Source organism: Pocillopora damicornis, chromosome 8, assembly GCF_964200805.1.
Source record: "Pocillopora damicornis chromosome 8, jaPocDami1.2, whole genome shotgun sequence".
Taxonomy (NCBI): domain Eukaryota; kingdom Metazoa; phylum Cnidaria; class Anthozoa; order Scleractinia; family Pocilloporidae; genus Pocillopora; species Pocillopora damicornis.
The window spans coordinates 21,696,284-21,716,841 of record NC_142677.1 but is presented as its reverse complement, the minus strand read 5'-3'; the positions used below and the strand labels follow the sequence as shown (position 1 = coordinate 21,716,841).

At 36.9% G+C, this 20,558-nt stretch overlaps 2 protein-coding genes across 2 annotated transcripts; both read left to right on the top strand.

Annotated features, from left to right (window-relative positions):
• Positions 1–975: 975 nt before the first annotated feature.
• Positions 976–9,315, top strand: LOC113668574 (uncharacterized). Its single transcript, XM_027184503.2, has 12 exons — positions 976–1,166; positions 2,941–3,144; positions 3,415–3,475; positions 3,933–4,072; positions 4,363–4,452; positions 4,872–4,994; positions 5,551–5,670; positions 6,112–6,210; positions 7,114–7,151; positions 7,612–7,672; positions 8,539–8,729; positions 8,996–9,315. Exons 4-11 carry the CDS (start codon positions 4,009–4,011, stop codon positions 8,700–8,702), a joined length of 759 nt encoding a protein of 252 aa, XP_027040304.2. The 5' UTR covers positions 976–1,166; positions 2,941–3,144; positions 3,415–3,475; positions 3,933–4,008; the 3' UTR covers positions 8,703–8,729; positions 8,996–9,315.
• A 1,654-nt stretch (positions 9,316–10,969) lies between these two features.
• On the top strand, positions 10,970–20,365 carry LOC113668575 (uncharacterized). Its single transcript, XM_027184504.2, has 11 exons — positions 10,970–11,257; positions 12,782–12,948; positions 13,563–13,623; positions 14,255–14,398; positions 15,024–15,101; positions 15,454–15,549; positions 16,061–16,177; positions 17,055–17,180; positions 17,526–17,563; positions 19,062–19,122; positions 19,965–20,365. The coding sequence occupies exons 1-11, from the start codon at positions 11,137–11,139 to the stop codon at positions 20,258–20,260; spliced, it is 1,305 nt and encodes a 434-aa protein (XP_027040305.2). The 5' UTR covers positions 10,970–11,136; the 3' UTR covers positions 20,261–20,365.
• Positions 20,366–20,558: the final 193 nt, after the last annotated feature.

Genomic DNA, 20,558 nt, shown 5'->3' with positions numbered 1-20,558 from the left:
CTCCCCCTTAATTTACTCGGAGGTGGACATTTTTTCCGCATTCAGGAAACTTCCTGTTTTGTTCTTAGCGTTTTTTGAAATCTACGGCCCTTTAAAATGATGATCGATATCACGAGACAGTCATTTATCAGCGTGATATTTTCCGCATTTGGGTTAGGAACTTTGTTTTGAATACTTTGATGACAGAAATGCGATTTATGAGAAAACATACACATAGACCTATCTATTTATCTAACCAATAAATTGCTTAACAAATCCTAAAGTAATGGAAATTTGAGATCTCGAGCTCCCCTCGACCCGCGAAATATTTTTTGGGGGGGAGGGGGGCTGCAACCTACTCTGTCTCCCAAGCCGGCTTTAAGCCGTCTGCAAAAATCAAATTTTATGCCAACCATTTTCAAAACTAAAATGAGGCCTCTCACTGGGTAAGTTTTTCACACGCCTCCCATGCACTGAACTGAGTTAGCATCTACGTCGAAAATCTAACTGTCACGCCATAACAAGACAACAGTTACCTCATCTTACGTGGGATTGATAACAATATGCAAAGTGAGACATTCTAACGGCTCTTAATCAGTTCTCTGTTCATTCAGAACTGCTGGAATATACATCAATAATCAAAAACTAGATTTGCATAAGCAAGCTTTATATTATTTTCTGTCAAGCTGCGAATGTAGATAAACTTTAGCGTGACGAATTGAAGTTTTTTCCACTTTGAAAAAAAATTGAAATCCCTCAGGAGTTGAAAAACAAAAAACAAAAACAAAAACAAAAAAACAATTGAAAGAATTAATTGTCAGGACATAATTTGATCGTGTGTCAATAGACTCTCCCGTCGCATCGCAACAAACCACTATGGAAGAAAGTGGGGAGAATTAAAAAAAAATCGCCAACTTACTGCTTGAGTGAGTGCAACACTCGGTACGGTTGGGAGAAATTAAACCTTAGTAACACTTTGCAATGTAATGGATGGATGAACCGGGCACAAAAGCAAAATCCGAGATTGTGTGGATCAGTTTTCCATGAGGTAGGCTGATCGTGCACGCTGTGGAAGAAAATGAAGTTCATCCTGACAACGTTGCTTATTGCCTCAACTGTTGGTGCATTGAAGAACCTGGTTGATCTCTCAGCGGCGAGGTCCAATAGACTGCATCATTTGCTTAAAGGTAAATTTCATTTATGTTCATGTTTTCACTTAAACATAATTGTTTGATTTGTCGATAAGTTAACCAAAGATACATCTCTCTCTTACCTTATTTATGAGCTACGAGTCGATATCATTTTGTCAAAACTTTTTTTTTCGGTAGAGATTAACTTATAGATATTTTTTTTTCTGCCCAATCAGTCGTATTTATTTTAACTATCTCATCGTACTTAACTTTCTCATCAATCAGCATATTGCAACGGACTGTTAATGCTTTTTTCCCGTTCATTACATATGCCAGAAAACTTTGCGCACAAAGTGCCTCACTTACCAGCGCGATAAAAAAAAAAAATTAAAAAAAAAAATTAAAAAATCGGTTCATTTCGGTTCACTTGTCCTATTGACAAAATTAATTTAAAAATTCCTTTTACCTTGCGACTCTGTGAAAAAAAACCAGCTTTATTGTATCTCAAGTTACAAAACATATTTTGCAATAGGCTTTCCAAGCCAAATCTACCTTGAGGCCGACATTTTTTCCGCTTCAGACAAAAGCCTCCTTGTGTTGCCTGGCAACAGTGTCAAGTGTTTTCAGATTAAGGGCCCTTTAGAATACGAAATAACGAGCTTAAGGTTGCAAACATTCTTTCCACGTTTAGGACAGTGCGTCTGATTTTCTTCGACAATGGACAGTCTGAGTTTTTGACAAACAAGGTTCTTTTAGGTTATCAAGGCTTTTTGGATGAATGAGTTTCTGTTGAGCGGGATTCCTTGAGGCTGACAAATTTTCCGCTTTCAGGGAAAACCCTTTGTTTCGCTCGGACAATAGACATTCTGACTCTAGGGTCGACTGTTCTTAGAATTGATCAGGCTTATAAATAGATAGACAAATGTTAACTAGTAATCAATTGCGAATGTAAAACTTCAACAAGTCGTTGTTAAGGTGCATCAAATCATTTAATTATTTTAAACATCATTTCTTTGATGGATCCTACGCGAGTCTATCATCGTTTTTAAGTTTTTAAAAATTTTCTTCAAATCATTACTCGACAAATTGTATCAATTTTTCATTTAAGATTAACACGGCATAATATTACACCAATTATTTTATCTTTAGGGACCGTAAATCAAAAACAGTTTACATGATCCCATTTTTTTAAATTGCAATGCAATCCGCGAGAGTTAAAAAGAATATCTGTACCTATGGATCAGAGCCACCAATTATTTTGATAAGGGAATCAAAGCCTTAAGTAAAATCTTCCTTTTTTTGTACACTACAACGACTTCTGCCATGGTCTTTACCCAAAATCGAAACAACATCAGGACGAATACAAAAATCAAGAAAAATAGTTGTATTTGTGAATGATGGTAAAAACTGACTGCAATTGGTAGTACTTTATGCTAGTAGCTCATGCAACGAAAAAAAAGCTACAGAGCTAATTGTTTCGACTGCGGCCATAGTTATTTGGTATCGCGTACCCGAGACAATCCTCCCCCTCGAGACTACTTTATGGAGCGTTTATCTGGAGTTGTGAGTTGTAACAGCTGTTCCCTCATCAGTCTCTTCCCTCACCTGGTTGAATTGTCCAAAGAAATCAATAAAAAGTTAGCTCGGCCAGGGAAACTGGAGGGAAGGGTTGTCTTGAACACTTGAGACCATATAAATGGGCCCTGAATCTTTAACTGCCTTTGGTTCATAAATTGATAATCATGATCATGGTAAGCCCTGTTAAACGCGTCCCTAAACTCGACTTGCTCTCCATTAATTAGATTTCCTCATAATATTTTGTTCATCCCAGATGGGCCCATTAATGCCAAGAAACTAATAGAAAAGCCTTCCCTAACCGAGACAACAGCTCACCTTGCTCGTCTGTTGAAGAAAGGAGAACAAATGAATGACCATCACGAGGTGGGGGAGGAGGAATTTGGATCGGGATCTGGATCAGGATCGGGAACGGGACCGGACCCCGAAACTGACTGCAGTGATTGCATTGGCCCATGTGGTAAGAAATTCACTTTTAACATTTGACGGAGTCTTTGATGAATAATTTTTGATTCGAACACATACAGTTTGCATAACTGCAAATATATGTAAAACATATTTGTGAAGAAACTGCGAAGATCGCTTTCATATTAATTATATACAGCTATGTCTGGGACTCGCATGAAAATTAGGATAAATACAAAATATTGTTAAACTGAAATTTTTTAGTGACGTTATTTAGTTTTATAAACTTTGGGGACCAATAATAGCTCCCTTTTTTGAATTGCAGATACAAAAAATCAGGCGAGCTTTGAAAACATTGAAGGAAGCTAAGGACAAACAGGATAAGGGTAATTAACAACATCTTAATTTGCGACCGTTAGCAGCTCTGTACCGATAGTTAGATCAATCTTCTTTTTTCCCGCCTGTTCTATTTTTTTTGTAGATGAGATATGTTTTTCATTCAGGTCAGGTTTAAGGTTGAATCCCAATTCAGATGGAAGCATGGGGATATAAGGCATTCTATCAAAGCTAAAGGATTTGAATTTATCAGAAGAGCAGCTTGAAATATTTGTGAATGTCGGGGGTTGTGTCATATTTTGTATTTTTTGCATTTGAATGATTTTTTTTTGGTTTATTTTGCTTTGCTTTGTGTTTTTGTTTTGTTTTTTTAGTTCGTGTTTAATTTGTATGTGGGCTTAAAAACTTCGAATACACTGCACGAGAATTTTTCAGCTATTAAATTTGTTTTCTTTATCGTACTTCAGTTCGTATTCAATAATAGGCTTTTATGCTTTAAATTTTCAGCTGATGCTGAAGCTTTCCTAAACGTGTTGAAGCGCGGAAACGTTAATGACGTCAAGGAGATTTTGGGCCAACTGCGATGGAACGGCACGTCAGATGCCAAAATATCAAAAAGGGTTTTGCTAATTACATTCACAAGACAGGTGAAATACTAAATGTCCTTTTTCCTTTTTAAAACCCCACTTTTGTTTTTATTACTCCCTCAAATTTGTAGAGATAGAAATTTAAAACACTCATTAAATAGACTATGGAAGCATTTTTGTTTTGAAAATAAAGGGTAAAACTTAAGTGTTCTTTTTCGAACTTTATATAATTCTGCGAATACTATTCGAGATGACAAACTTCTAAATAGTTTGATTCATCGCTACTCATGTTACGAGTGGAAGAATTTGTTCTGTATCAACTTACAGACTGAATTTCTTTTCTTGTGTAGAGTTAATTAAGTTGTTGGCTAATGACAACTTAAATTTCGAAGAGAGAATGGGCCAGGTTCTCAAAGATTCGGAACTCAACGAACAAGCAGGTGAGAATGTTGAATGTGCAAATATCTGTCGCGTGTATTTACTTCTTCTATACAAACAAGGTATTTGTTATAATTATTAACTCTTTTTTCATCTCTAATATCATAATTATTGGATAAAGGGCTTGTGCATTTAACGGTGGGGATTAAATTTTCGCATAGCAGCTAATGTTTTGTGGCCGATGGTGTTACGCATGGCAAAGTTAAGTATTTAGACGTTGCTGCTTGTGTTCCTCAGTGCAACATGGTCACACTAAAATAAAGAGACTATGAGAGCAGATCACAGCATTTTTTTCTGCGCGTGTGTGAGTATGTGTCAGAGGAGTAGGCTTAATGTTTCTTAAAATAACGGCCGGCCATGGATTTCATTTCTTTGGGGTGTTCAACATATGAATCCATTCGATACTTTTTCCTTCCTTTAGACGTTTTTGAAGCATTTGTCCACATGGCTTTTGAACACGATCTCTTGGAGCATCCTGGTGTAAAGGCTGTAATGGAAATTGGTGGGATGCTGGCTGAGACATACTGTGACACTAACATGGATGGTGAATACGAAAAATTTCTTACCCTCTCTAAACTAAAACCTTCCCTCCCTAATAAAGCACCTAGTTCATTTATAAACCTCTTCATTGACCCTTTGCCTCTAAAGAGTGACTAGCATCTAATTTCTCCTCACAATGCCACCCCCTGAATCAAATATGATCACCAACTATAAAGTACCTCTTCATTGTTAAACAAATTCTCCTTTTCAGCTCCACAGGAAATGTATAGAGAACAGTATGGAGAATATGCATACTGATCTTAGGGTGTAAAGGGTTAAGAAGCTTTATTTTTTTTTTGTTGTTGTTATCAAAGTGTGGAAAATATCTATCGAGGTAATCTTTGTCAATTCTCTTGGTTTGTTAATCTCTTTTGCTATTTCTAGTTTCCTGAGAAAGTCTCTTTCTCTGGCTTGCCTGCTTTTTGCATTTTAACCTTTTTTGCATATCTGTATAAACCACAGGTTAGAAAACTTTTCTAGCAATCACTAGAAATATATGTTTTTTCTGTCGTCATTGCAATTGTATTTTTGTTTTGATATCGGCATTTGTTGTTTTTAAGGTTTGGCTAACTTGATAATCCATTACGTTGACCATTCTGATCCTCGTGGCAAATTTGATGTCTCCAAGAAAATAAATCCATACGTTTATGCAGTGAACAGTGGACAGTGTATGAAGAGAGGTAAGTCAGGTAACGACGTTGTAAAATTTTAACCAGGAATACACCCAACAGCACAATCAATCAAAGCAGTGCCTAGGGTTGTTAAAGGAAGCTTCATTTTACGATCATTGACGTATTGGGCTTTTTCTTTCGGTTTCATCGTTCGTCTGTGTTCTGTTCCTCTTTCTTTATTTTTTCTACCACGATCACAATTATGACCATCATTGTCAAAATCCGTGTCGTTACTAACGAAAAGAGAAATTTTTGTCGCGTCAGTGGGAGAGAGGAAGGAAGGGCTGCCTCACACTAACAGCCTATAAAAAATATTAAATTACGGACATGAACCATGTGAACATGTTCTGTTTCATAGATTGTTATGGCATTCTTTGATACCCTCCAATCCGTAGTAATCCCATTTCCACCTTTCTTTTTTATCATTTTTCTCATTATTTCGATTTCAAGGTCTGTTCAGAGGAGCAGGACCAAAAAGAAAAAAAAGCCTCAAGGAAAAAGCACTAGACCTAGTGTTTGAGAATCACAACAACAACGACTGCGGTGAAGGTGCGTACGAGCTTTTGAGGTAAAACTTTTCCTTACTTTCACAAGCCTCGTGTTTTTAGCATTTTTGCTTAGTTTTTTCTTCCATGCATGAAGTCTAAGACGAAAGTTAGGACTATTTCACCATACAATGACCACAGTGACAATTATTTCCTCGTAATTTTCTACGAAATTTCGTTAGTTATTCTGTCTGAGGAGCAAATTACGTCCATTAATATTTCAGAGGAGCAAAAACGAAGCGATGACGAAGTGAAAAAGTATTTCTGTAGGTTTTATAATTGAACCGAACAAAAGAACTTCCCTGATTTCAATTTAAAACCTGTGAGAAGACTGCAATGAAGAACGAGAGCCAATATTTTGGTTTACCAGCCTTTTTTTCTGGGTGCGTTTTTCCGATGAGTGTGAGATCGGTTTTGTTTTTCCTTGTTTTGTGCTTTTGCTCTGTGGTCTGTTAAGCAAACATAATCCATATCTGCGTTGAATTCTATCTCCATCAAATATGTGTCAATCAGAGTTTACTTGCCTTTTAGTTTGAGTCATCTGGAAATGCATTGCACCAACTGTTGCGGAGCTGAAGGTTTTAATGAGATTTAATGAAAGAATTATTCTATTCGCGCTTGTTGGATACGAAACTGGTTAAAGCCAATTCGGCCCTACTCTCCTCGTTGGATATTTACCATCTCATACCCAACCCACACTCACGGAATAATTATTGGATCTATATAACGCTGGCACAGTTTTGGAGTCAAAAGAAAAAAAGGGAAAAGAATGCCGGCATATGAAACTGATATCATACCCCTGAGGGGAGCCTGTCAAGTCATTTTGTCTTTTCAGATCCAAGCCCCACTTTGTTGTTTCCAAAGTTATTTTTTTTTACCAATATGGAATGGTTTTTCTCTTTTTTAGTGAAACTCATACGGTCAATTGTACGACTCATCCATGAGGTAAGTACTCATCCCAATTTCTGTATTGTTACAATGTTTTCTATGGTGTAGGGATGGCTGTTGGAAAAATGAACTTATCTCGTATCAATCACATTACCCGTTAGGTGCTTCGCAACTCATATGCCGTAACCTTATTCTATACAGCTATAGCTTCTCACTCGCTGAACTTATTTGTGGATAAATTAAAATTAGCTTCAAAATGTTTAATTTTGATTGGGAAAATCCACCACGGGGCTTGTCTTTTGTCTTCCCCTCCCTCCTGATGTTAGTGGTACTTTGGATATTTTTTAACTGTCCAAAATTACCACCAATAATCTGCATATAGCTAGATAATTATGTTCAGAGGTAGACATGTATTCTCACATTTAATTTTTAATAAGTTATGGTAATGCTAGTCGTCTGGGAAGGTTTATGATCTGTACTTTAGTAAGACCTAATCATATTTTGTTCCATTTTTTAGGGTGTAAAGGTTCACAAAAAGTCTGCAGAGCTACAGTATATTACTCAGATATTTGAAGATGGTATGTACCTAACGCCATGAACTGTCCGTCAAAGTCCCCCCCCCCCGCCCCACCCTTACACACACACTTTCCTCTTTTCCAGTTGTGGACCCATCTACATGTACCCCAAACAAGATACCTGCTAACGTGTTCCCTCGAATATGCGCCTCTTCTTTTATAAGCTTTGAAAGCCTTCTGAAGTTACAAATCTTTAGTATTTACGAGAGTCCAGCTGGACATAGCGATTTATGGTTTGTAACTTTCTGGTACTCAGTTGTCTCCAGAAGAATTTTTTAAGAACAGAGAATAAACAGCAATAATAATGATGTTACAAAATAGCAGAAAAAAACTGGTGGAGAAGGAAGCTTTTAAATCCGAATACTGAACAACAAGGCAATCGTCAAACACTTCCGTATTCTCTTTCATTTATTGACAACGTCTTTCCTGGAACATAATTACAATCCCAAGTAAAGCGACCACAGAAAAATCTCACAAATTCCCAGAAAAAAGGCATCACGAGCAGAAAACTCATTTGGATGAGTTCAAGTGTAGTTTAACTGTATTCAGAGTGTCTCGCGTCTTTCTTCAATTAGATTTACAAAAGTGCTTGTACAAAAAGGTTCACTAAAACCCTTTAACTCCCAAGATGTAATTGTTGATTCTCCTCTACAGCTGCTACACATTTCCTAACAAATCAATTACAAAATGTTTAATGTTAGATCAAGACAACAAATTCTACCTCATAAGTTTGAGTATTCTCATTCTCTGTCTGCTAGATGCATTATTGATATTATAGGGAGAAGTAACGTGTTAATAACTTTTGGGAGATAAATAGCTAAAACAATAATAACTGATATGCTAAAAGAAAACGTGTTCCTTTTTCAAAGGAATGAAAGCGAAAGTTAAAAAGTTTATGGAAGAAGGTCAGGTGGACAAGGCCTTTCTTACTGTGGGTCAGTTCGTAGTAGATAACATGAGAGGGGCCATCATAATCGGTACAGTTATCGAGAAATATTTGAAGGAAGCGGCTCCTCCACAAGCATCTGCCTAATCTTCCCAAGCTCCTCCGTAACGAAGTGTAAGTAAAGGAATTTTAAATCTTGCTATGTTTATGAAAACTGTAACCGTTCTCGAAGTAATCTGGGAGGAAATTGTATTTACCGTACTTTAGTGATCAAACTATTATAGATAACAAAATAAAGGTGAGATTCGCTGGCAAAGCTGAAAGTCTTTGGTTTTAACTTCTAACAGACAAGGCCCGTTTCGAAACGGTCGGCCCATGTGAAGCAACCTCGTGTAAAAATTTTTGATAGATAATAAAATGTTGCTTTTTCTCTCTTGTAGGGCTGGTATGGAGAGCCACATTTACTTTTTTTCCCCTCTGGATATACAACAGTCAGTTTGCATCGAAAACAATAACGAAAGAAAAAAATGTAGATTCATTTGTTTCATTTAAAAGGCTATGGTCATTTCCTCTTTGGGACATGGAATAACTTTAGCAAAAAAATCTCACTTACAAAGTTCTTTAATTTGTCGTACCGTTTTTATTCAACAAACTGGTTGCGCCTTACCGTATTGTGCTACTCCCACAGTATTTTTGATATCTAAGTTCTCTTGTGTTGTAATTTTCTCTTTGAAGCAAATAAAATCCGAGGGAGAAACTATTGACTGTGTGTTTACTGTCGTGAATGAAATAACTGTGAACTTCACGAAGATATAGTACCTTTTTTTCATTTCAAACCATGGTAGCTGATAATAAACTGATATTGACTCAGTAACCAAAAAAACGAGCAACAAAACTGAGTAAATAGTATTGAAGTCGACTAGTAACACCCCAAAAGTAAATAAGAAAAAAATGAATATAAGAAAAACTATTTTGAATGATAGCTTGGTCCGTAGCAGAGTATTTGATGCACGTAAAACCTCAAAATCTAAGACTGAACTCAACATAAACTACGGAGAAATTCAAACCCCCCCCTCCTCCTTACCCCTTCCCCCCTCCTTTTTTTTTTTTTTTTTTTTTTCATGTTGTGGATGTCAGCCAGATAGCTTGTGCGCCCGAGTCCCAGTATTAAAGCGTGATAAAGTCACACATAACTAGCAAGAATAACTGGGTCAATTGCTTTAATTACTTAAAGCGATGGCTTGGACTGTTAAATAGTTCAGTTAGTTAACTGAGATGAATGGGAGTCACTTCGCAAATAGGAGGAGTTAGACCGATAAGAGGCAGAACACCAGCGGTAAAGATCACCTCTCTATCTCTTATTTCCGGCACATAACTCCCAACATTTTTTAGGATTAGCGATTGATGGCATCACGGTCAATTAATTAAGGGCTAACTACACGATAACACTTTCCGCAAGCAGAAATCTGTCGATAGAGCTCTGTTTTCCATTTCTGTCTTTTGATGCATCTAGTTCATTGGTAGAGAATGTCATTTATTATTCTGTTTTGTGAATGATTGGTGAACCCTGGGTCAAAGAGGATAAAAATACAATGACTTACATTTACAGACAAGGTCTTATTAAAATAAGAATTTAGGAACCAAATGAAATGCAACTGGAGTCGCAAGTTTGAGTTTTCTTCGCAAGTTATATTCCATGGCATTTTCACATGCAGCTCAGCCCCCTGATCTGATGATCAGTACCTGAATTAATCTTTAACATTTTGTTTCTTAATTCAAACACACTTTCATAAATGTCAGTAAATATTATAAATATTGTGAATAACCGATGATTCACGCAGACATCTTGGTGACATCTCAAATAAAGATTTTGTTTTTACTAAAAAAAAAAAAACAACAATTCATTTGACCATTTTCAATTAAAATGATTGGAAGCAATTAGTTCAGTTTTCCGCGTTGTCATCATTTTGTATCAATGCTTAAAATATTTAATTCGCTTATTGGTGTAAATATATAAAATTATGAGGGAGGTTTTAAACTCTATGGCAAATGAAGCGAATACCTATTTACAGCTGTGAGGGTCTTAAGTGTAGCTACCGAAGATGTTTCAAATAAGTACCCAATTAAAAAAGTGAAATTATCATGTCCGTTTCATGAATCTGCAAAATTTCCTTTTAACTTGAATCGCGTAATTTTAGCATTTTCCGCAATGTATTTCATTTGTATTCCCTCGGGGATCATTTACAAATGATTTAAAGGATTTAATTCAATGCCTATATTAATAAAAACAATGGTTAGAGATCAACATGTCTATTGTTTGACCACAAGTTCAAGATCAAAATTCTCCCAATACAGAGCAATAACATGGAAGGTAGTCGAGAGAATTTAAGTGTTCATCATTCACAATCCTATCCACCACATGACTAAATATAGAAACAGCGTTGGGAGAAATTGAACTTCGATGCAACGCTTTGTGATGAATGGATGACTCCCACACAACAACCCGACGCGATATCATTAATCTCAGTTGTCTACCAGGTCAGCCATCGCGTGCAAATCATTTCTAAGTGAAGGACAGAAGATGAAGTATATCCTTGTGACTTTGCTTTTCGTCTGTGCTGCTGAGGCATTTCAGAGCCAGGTTCATCTTCCTGAGAATACGGTCCGCAACAAACTAACTGAGCTAGATCGCTACCTGCAAGGTAAATATTTCCTTTATGAAACTTTTTATCAGTCATTCATTGATCGTAACGTCTCGAACTAATGGTTATAGAATGTTCCCAAGTCACTGTAGAGCGCCTGCTTTCTTAATTCGGAATATCATTGGAAAAAATTTTGAATTATAGGAAATGGGATAAAAAAAAAAGATGAGCTAAGACTTGAAAGGGGACATTGAACCCGTAAAAATCCCGACTTGGTATTAGATGTTCTAAAGCTTTTAAATCATGAGGAATCACTCAGCCGTGAGTTCTGAGTTCTGGCCAAGAGATGAAATTAAACACACATAAAAAAACAGTTTGTATATTCTAGAATACGGCTAAAGAGAAATTCCTCTTTGCCAGCATTGTGTGCAATCTATTGACAAATCGTACATGTTATAAATCAGTTCTCCTTTCCAAAACAAAATGCACAATGAGCAGCTGCAAATGATAAGAAACATATATATATTTTTTGGTGAAATAGTTATTCCATATGCATTGATCAAAACATCAACACACTTACTCGTCAATTAGCATAGTTTTTTTCCGCAATCCTAAGAGGACTATAAGCCACCAACTAATCATCAAAATGAAAATTGTTAATTAAAAAGTTGGTCATGCAAAGCTAAAACGAATTGAATGGACTGTAATTAAATTCTGTCTCGTGATATGCTAGTCACGTTGAATTTTGCATTTTCCGCATTTCGCGAAAGATTGACAAGTGTTGTCATGGCAATATGACAATAAAACTCGAATAACAAAAAAAAGTATTTTCCTTTTTCATTATTCTGAATCTCTTCTCGTTCTTTGCTTAGTTTGGTAGCAGGACTAACCTAAATTTGTCTCAATGCAAACCACATACTAGCAAACACTCGCAACCCAGATTCGTACGTGTACTTTGTATTAATTTGCACCACTCTTTGCAGTGATCAAATCCGGGATCGTATAAGAGGTAAAAAGCAAAATGAAGACACTCCCAATTGACTCATAATTAGCTGCGCTACAAAACAGCTTCGAAAACTTTAAGTCTACAGCATCCTTGTTCCAGATTTCAGAACTTAACGCGGTCATTAAACCACTTCGCTTTTCAACTAAGTTGTTTCATAATTATTCACGATATGCTTTCTATGTTGCACATCGCAGAAGGATTCCTTAAGCAGATTGAGTTTTTCAATTACAATGTGCTTTAGACTGTTAATGTCAACAGTCTATGTTCTACTTGGGTTTTTCTTTACGTGCAGATCATATGCTGTACCTCAGAAAATAAAGGAACTGAATCAACACTTTCCACATTGAGAATCTTTGTGGAAATGAATAAAGGATTAGCTGACTGCCATGCTATATTACTGGTCCACAGTTATCGTACCACCATCTCAGCTAATCAGTCTCAGACCCAGTCTTTTTCTCGAGCGGGCATTTATATTAATTCTCAATGACTCATTGGTTGCTTGTGTTAGTTTCCATGGCTTTAATTTGATTGTTCAAATACACAATTAAAAAAAAAATGTCAATCACTGTTTTTCGCAGATGGACCGGTGGATGTCAATAAACTCAGGCATCCCTTGATGACTGAGACCACAGCTCGCTTTGCTCATCTCTTGAAAACAGGTGATCAGATGAATGATCACCATGAACATGAACAGGATGAGGGGGTGATGTCCGTGGAGGAGGCGGTGGCAGAATTGGCTGATTCGGTAAGTGTTTTATTGATGGCCTTTGAATTATCTTTTTTATTATCATTATTTTCATTTTAGAAAATTGTTTTGATAACTTTGAGTTCATTTGCTCTTTTGAAAGAGTGCTCTACTTTTGTCGGCCTTGATCAAAGCAAAGTTCTTATACCTGAAAAGATCATTTTAATACTTAACAACTATTCACTGAAGTGGAGGCGGCTATTAGTGGATATTTACCAGGCAGCGAAACGGTGAGGTTAATATCCACTGCGAGACACCGACACTGAGGTAAATAGTTGTTTTATTATATACTAAAAAAGTGAGATAATACGGCACAAAAAGATGATCTTTAACTCATTTATTTCAGCAACGACTTCATGTTTTTGGGCGCAAATCCTGAGTGAATTTCTCGGAGGTGAATAGCAAAGACTATTCGGAGTTGGGTACCCAAAAAGAGCGCACCTTCAACGCTATTCTCTGTTTTAGAATATTTTATAAATATTATCCTCTGAATGAAAGAATCCAATGATTCCCTATGCTTTTCGAGATTATTATGCCTGTATATAATCGAGCCTGATCTGCTCGAGTCTAATTGCATTATCTATGATAATTCTAACAGAAATATATTTTCCTAGTTGAATGAGATCGTACCGGCTTTGGAGACGCTAAAAGAAGCTAAAGACAGAAGGAATCAACGTAATCATACATACTCTTCTACTTTCATTTTGTTCTCATTTTGATAAAATAGCTTTTGTAGCAATTGTCCCCAAGTTTCAAGCTTTACCGGTTTTTTCCTGTCGAGTTCGAAGACGATATTTCATCGCCCATTGACCAACGACCTTTTTTTTTCCATTTTTGTCTCTTAGGAGTAGAGATAAGATATTACAAGATCATTATTAACTCTTGGACCTACGAGGGAATGAAGAAGAAACCCTCGCTTGAAGTTTTTATCAGAATTAAATCCGGGAGAATTAAATTGGAACTGCAGACAGTTCATTCACATATTAGACCTTAACGCTAAATTATTGTCGACACTGACACATAGATCTGGTCTAGAATTTCCCAAGGCACAAACCAATCAAAAATATTAGAGCGTATTAAAAATGTATACGACATCTTACCAGGAAACAAAAAAACAAGCAAAAGAGAAAAGAATAAACAACAGCAACTTAGAACAAAACAAAAATTAAAATTCGCCATTGAACTTTATGGGTATACTGCAGCATCTAACAGGATACGCCTCCCCATCGATAGGACTTAGTGAAAGTGTCAGTTAGTGTGTAAACAAAGGTTTAAAAATGACAGTTTGTTTCGTTTTAAATTTCAGAAAAAGCTCAGGAAATGATACATGCTCTACAATTCGAACCCTCAAATGAAGCGGTAAAGACATTACTGGGACGCCATGTTGTTGACGACCACGAAAAATGTGAAAAAATCAAAGAGGAGTTCGTCTCGTTTCTGCGTTCTAAAGGTTGATATTCATAAGTTATTCGTAATACGAGATCAATTACGGGCAATCTCAATTCCGTGGAAAGAAGCAGCAATTGAGTGTCGCAAAACCCAAAACCAAAGTAAAAGCAATAGCCAATCAGAACAGAGCAAAATATCACAAGGAGCTAATGAAAACAAATAAACCGCTTAAAGCGCGGGAAAACGCGAGTAACAGAGTCGCGATTGGTTTTAATTTGAATCTGATCAGATAAAATGGTGGTACAAATTTTCTGGAGCAATCATTGAGCAAAGTAAATTAAAATTAAAGCTAACCGGAATTTAGGATTATTTGCGAAGCTCAATTGCTTTAAATTTGAGGGGTTCATAATTACGTTATCACTTCTTCCCAATTTTTAATTTAATTTGTAGTTCTTTATTTGATAGAAAGTTTCATTTCCCTTAGTTAAAATTGTACTTTATCTTTGTATGTTAATTATTTAGACTCTTTATCTTGATTACGAACCTCGTATCAAGAGCAGATCATAATGGTCGATACAGGGTGTCACGTCGTTTCACAGGAAAGGGGGGGAGGGGAGGGTAAGGACTGGAATGGACGGACCTTGAGTCTGGGTAAAGATTTAAACGTTGCGTTTTATTTTTCACAGCATTACTCCAAAAATTAAAAGTTGACGAGTTAGACTTTGTGGAAGAAACTGGTGAGGCTCTCGAAGAAGCTGACCTCGGTAAGAAATCCAACTGAAACGTAAATGCTTTCAAACTCTTGAAATTCAAGGCTTTTTTTTTTAATTCGGGTGGCCTAACCGAGAGCTTTCTTAAGGGACTCTATGTAAACTTGCAGAAAAACAAAAAGTCACTTCTGCGTCGTAGCAAATAAGACTATCTCAAACAATAACTAGAGCAGTACTGTCAATTTTTGCTCTTCGTTATTCTCAGCTGGTCAGCCGTAACACTGATTGTGCCTTTTATTGCGAGTTAAACAAGGAACTTTCGTTCATGAAAATTCTTTTATTTCTGATTGCAATACATGTGAGTATCTACGATCGTGATTTGTATATGTCATTACGTTTATTTAAGACGCTCATGGGGCACTTGCCCACTTCAATCACTTTGGAGTGAAGGGTAAAATGGGACAATTGCTGGTTGATTCAGCATGTGACAAGAACGTGGATGGTAAGTATTACAATCTGCAATAGCTGTGTAGCTTTTAGTCTTCAATATTAATAAATAACTAGGAAATACTCTTCCAGTTGCAGACTTTTCCTTTGCACTCACTTCAACCTTAATCAGAATTTCATGAAAAAGAAAAACAGGCCATTCATGTGATCAATGAGGATACCTATTTTCATCAGTTGATTATTTGATCAGAATGGTACGCAAGCTTACTAGTTTGTACTCTTAAAGAAATAAAATGGCATCCCTGAGGAGACGTATAATTTTAACGCCATCAGGTAGTTATAATAAGCTGCTTTCATTGACTTTGGGTGGCTAACACTTTATAATGATATGTTGTGCAATCTATGGGATTTTTCTAAATCATTGTGTAATTTCAAGGAGTGTAAAATTACTCTGCCGTGGAAGGCACCTTATCATTATGAGATAAAATACGTAAATTTTTGACTACTAAATTTATTAAAACTGTATTTCTTGTTATTTATCTATTTTTATTCAAAATTTCGTTCAGGTCTGATTGAAAAGATTGGCGAGATTATCGAGAAACAGGATCCAAATGGAACGTTTGATCTTTCAAACAGAATAGAGCCGTATACTGATGCAACCCTTGTTGCTCTTTGTGAAAGAAGTACGTTAAGTAATTTATCAGGAGCCAGATACTCCTATCTGCAATCAATTTTTCACCACATCATTAAATGAATCGACCTGCCGAAAATCTTTGAATGATAAGCGCCTCTGATACTCCTCTTACAAGCACCTCTTCTATTACACAACGTGAATAATTATGTCTATCTATTGCTTTCGTTCTACAACCGTTTGCTTGAGCATTTTAAGACTACATCTGCCAACAAGTTGGTGTGTAGAAGTGAACACCATCCAGCTCTTTTCATCAGGAACAGCATTCTACTCTTAAAAGATCTACAATCGGCGACGAAATTGTTGACTTCGACTATTTCAGCCCCATATTACCTCCATTTTGTCTCTTTTGTCCTTGTTAAGTCAACCTACTCGCCCCCCTTCCCGCTAAATAAATTTTATATGGTGATTCATGATCTTTTAGCTACATAAAATGGAAAGTGGAAAGGTGTCTTGCCAATGAATTAGAGTGTGGTAAAGACATGCGTGTTATTCTACACATAAATAGGACTCCTAAAACTTGATGTGTCAAGTAAATCTGACGCTGATTGTGGATGTGTCCCTTCTTTATAAACCAAACAACGCCTACACACCTGGACCATGTTCATCAAGCAACCTTCCAATATAGCATCCTGATTGGAACAACCTTTGGATAATCTAACCTTTACAGGGAACATATTTGAAACATATAGAACCTTCGGGCAAGATAAAGGAATATCAGCGGTGTTCGAGTCTTGAAAATTTGTAAAATACAAGCATTTCATGCACTTTTCCTTCCCTATCACAGTTCTGTAAACCTAATCCGTATCAGGTCGATAGCACTAAGATCTCTCTTTTCAGCTGACTTATCGTATTTTCAACGTTTTCAGTTCCATGGAAAGATCTTCTTACCAAACGTGCCATACAGGAGTCTGCACCATCTGAAGCTGGTGACGTCGGAAAAAGAATCATTGATATAGTGTTTGAGAATCCCCATGCAGGGAACTGCATCGAAGGTGTGTATTTCCATCCAAACCATACGACCTCATTGGTGACCAAGACATAATTTCTCCTCACAATATCAACACAATTTCAAGCAAACAAGTGATGAGAATAGCGATAAATATCCATTTAGGGATTATTAGCTGATCCAATGCTAACTAACATCGTAAGAATTGTATCACAGACTGTGAGGAAAATTACTTATAAAATCTTAGAAGTGAAAAAGTTAATTCTTCCTGGCAAGGAGAGTTTTGAATTTGTACACGTACTTCGATCAGAGGGATGTCTACATGTGATGTGCGCCACCGTTATACTGATATGATCATAAAAGAATAATTTCTGAATTTCATTTGTTTCAGTGAAAATCTACAAGAAGGCTGTAGACGTGATTAAAGGAGTAAGTAGTCTTATCGTCCTTGTATCCATTTAGTAGGGGCAATAAATATAATTACAGATGTGAATTTGGGAAGTATTTACCAATATCCCTATTCATGATTTTATGATTAACGAATTATTGGGATAAAAAAAGATGCTACTTGCTTCTATATCAACACGAGGAACCCTTCTCGTCATGGTTCTAAAAGCAAAGAAAAAGGCAGTTTAAATTTTTTCGAAATATCAGCTCAGAGTCCGGTTTCATCGGAATCGCAATAGCCGTATAAACTCTATAATTGTTTAGCCCTCTAATTACCAGATTTTAAAGAGTTTCCGTGGCAAGAAGCAGATATGAATCGGATATCACGACTTCTCTGTGTAGAATGCAACTTTAAATTTAAGGTTTGCAATGATAGAGTACAGCATTAGGCATACCGCGGAAAATTTCTGTTGTTGAGGCACAGGAAGACCACACTAAGGGAGACTCCCATTTCTCTCTTAAAGGCCTCCGGCTAAAAGCAAATTCGTAAAAAGACACTTCAAACGGCCCGTGAGGGCGAAAAAATAACACAGATGCATCGATTAACATTTCATTTAACTTTACTGAGATATTCAGACCGAGAAGTAATTTAGATATGCAAACTTCAGAGTTTTATTCATATATAACCCTCATAGATTTTGTTCGTCTCATGTCAACAATTAATAACCACGAACATTTTATAACTTCCAACAATGGACTAAACACTCCAAACACTCCAGCATTGTGTTAACGCGCTTTATTTAAGAAACAATGTTGTAGTTGCGGTTCGTTAAAACTAAAATACAAGCAAAGAAAAGGACGTTACAAAGTGAACTACAAGTGAACGCAACGGAAAGATGGACCAAAGCGACACTTTGTTAGGAGCTGGGAAAAAACTGCGCTGGATGCTGTAGGGCGAAAAATGACCACTTGGAAATAGCAAGCGAAAAACCTGACCCGAAAAGGCTTACACGACCTTTAGATACTAACGAATATATTACAATAAATTACTCGTCTAACACGCTAGAATACATTCCGCACGCACGACGAACTAACCTACAAAAATCCCAAAGGGCAAAAACAAAAGACACTAACAAACGGGTGTTTAGGTATTTACATATTTAGTGTGGTCTGCCTGTGGTAGAGGCAAAGGAAGCAGTTTCTTTTTGAAATGAGTAAAGGACCGGTCAGTATTTATCATTTGGGTTTCTGTTGGGAGTGGGGGAGGGGGGTTTAAGGGTTGTGCCACGATAAATTTTACCTGATTCCTCTCTATAATATTTCTAGTCCCCCCTTAGTACCCTTCTGGTCATGATTGATCCTCCCTCCATTACCCTTGAAAACCATGTGGTCACCGAAAGAGTCCTCCATCCCCCCTCAACCCTTCCCCCCCCTCCCCACCCGGGATAAATAATGACTGGTTCCCAACAACCACTTCTGTGCTTCAAAAGCTAACTACGTCGCTGCATGCCACAAATGAAACATTTTTTATTCTTTTCAGTCTATCACCCTTCAACACAGCTGGGCAGAAAACCTCAGCGCCCTGAAAGAAGCACAAGAAGGTAAATTTGATTATGATTACAAGATAATCAAAAGAGCTAGATGAAAAATCGTTAACCAATTTTTGCTAACAAGGTTTCTTTCAACTTGAAAGAGACAAATGAACATATCTCGATTTGGTTATTAAACAAAATCGCAAAGCATAAATTAAAGCGCTTTTGGATTGAGTGACATAAAATCAAAACCAAAGCAATCACAGTGGCCAATCAGAATGAAGGAAAATACCATCAAGAGCCAATGAGAACTCAAGTAAGTCCGACTAAACTGTCTGAAGCGCGGGAAAGCACGTGCGATCAAGTCGTTAATGGTTTTTATCTTTTTATTGGTTAGGGGAGTGGCACGAGTTTTGTTAGACCAATGAAAGGGCGAAGTAAATACAAAAAAATCCCGGATCACTTTCTACCATCAGTTAAACATCGCTCCAATAAACCAATAATGAATAAGGATCGAAAAGATCGATTAAAACAGATTGCAAATGAAAAACGTGAAAGAGTTTCTGCTAACCGAAACTTTTGAAGATGCATCAACCTTGACTTAGGTCTCTCAGAGGATGCTTATGATCGCATTGCAGTAATATTTCAAACCTGAGTATTTTTTACTACAATTCTGATTGAAGTGATCTATCGCATATAAATTTTGGCTATTTCAGGAAGTCATGGGGCCTAGTAACCCTAGTGGCTATTTAGATTTGTGTGGACTGTGCTCCCGTATGTTGCAAAAAAAATTGTGGTTTCTTTTAATAAAAATTTTCGTGGTGCTAAGAGGGAAAAACCCTAAAGGTGACTATTGAATTTGTTATTAGGGCTCGAGTGAAAGTAACTTTTCCTTATCTTTCTTATTTTAGCACTGATCACGGATGTTGCGTCCCTCATGCAAAATGGACTCGTGGCTCAAGCCCGCAGAGCTGTGGGCAATTACATGGTCAGCATCGTGAGAGGAACCTTGGTAGTCAGTCACGTTATCGAAAAAAATGGCCTTGAGAATACTTCTAAGGAGCCTGAAAAGGGGCCTGAAAAGGAACCTGAAAAGGAGCCTAAAATTAAGGGGCCAAAAAGGGGGCCAAAAAGGGGACCAAAAAGGGGGGCCAAAAGGGGAGCCGAAAGAAGGACCGAAAGGAGGACCGAAAGGAAGGGGACGTAAGCGTACTTTCTTGCGGCACTTTTAATTTTGTCCTTGGGTCTGTGTTTGCTTTTTCCTATTCTTTATGAAATATAAAGGATTATGAATAAAGCTCTTCGTATGTTATTTTTATGTTTTGGTTTACTGAGTTGCGTAATGTAGCTAATAAGCTTTACACGAATATACATCAATTTTGATTCCTTTGGAGCACGTGTAAACCTGATAAGATCAGTTTCAGCATATTCCGGTCCGAGAAAAGTTAAATACAAAATTCATTTTCAGTATATGTAGATTTTCAGCTGCGGGTCTGAACTTTTTG

Excerpts from the sequence above, each read along its gene's own strand:
- LOC113668574 (XM_027184503.2), top strand. The coding sequence starts at position 4,009 with ATGGAACGGCACGTCAGATGCCAAAATATCAAAAAGGGTTTTGCTAAT. Across the intron at positions 6,211-7,113 it reads CAACAACGACTGCGGTGAAG|TGAAACTCATACGGTCAATT; the intron begins GTGCGTACGAGC and ends TCTCTTTTTTAG. Across the intron at positions 7,673-8,538 it reads TACTCAGATATTTGAAGATG|GAATGAAAGCGAAAGTTAAA; the intron begins GTATGTACCTAA and ends CCTTTTTCAAAG.
- LOC113668575 (XM_027184504.2), top strand. The coding sequence starts at position 11,137 with ATGAAGTATATCCTTGTGACTTTGCTTTTCGTCTGTGCTGCTGAGGCA. Across the intron at positions 14,399-15,023 it reads CTCGTTTCTGCGTTCTAAAG|CATTACTCCAAAAATTAAAA; the intron begins GTTGATATTCAT and ends TATTTTTCACAG. Across the intron at positions 16,178-17,054 it reads TGTTGCTCTTTGTGAAAGAA|TTCCATGGAAAGATCTTCTT; the intron begins GTACGTTAAGTA and ends CAACGTTTTCAG.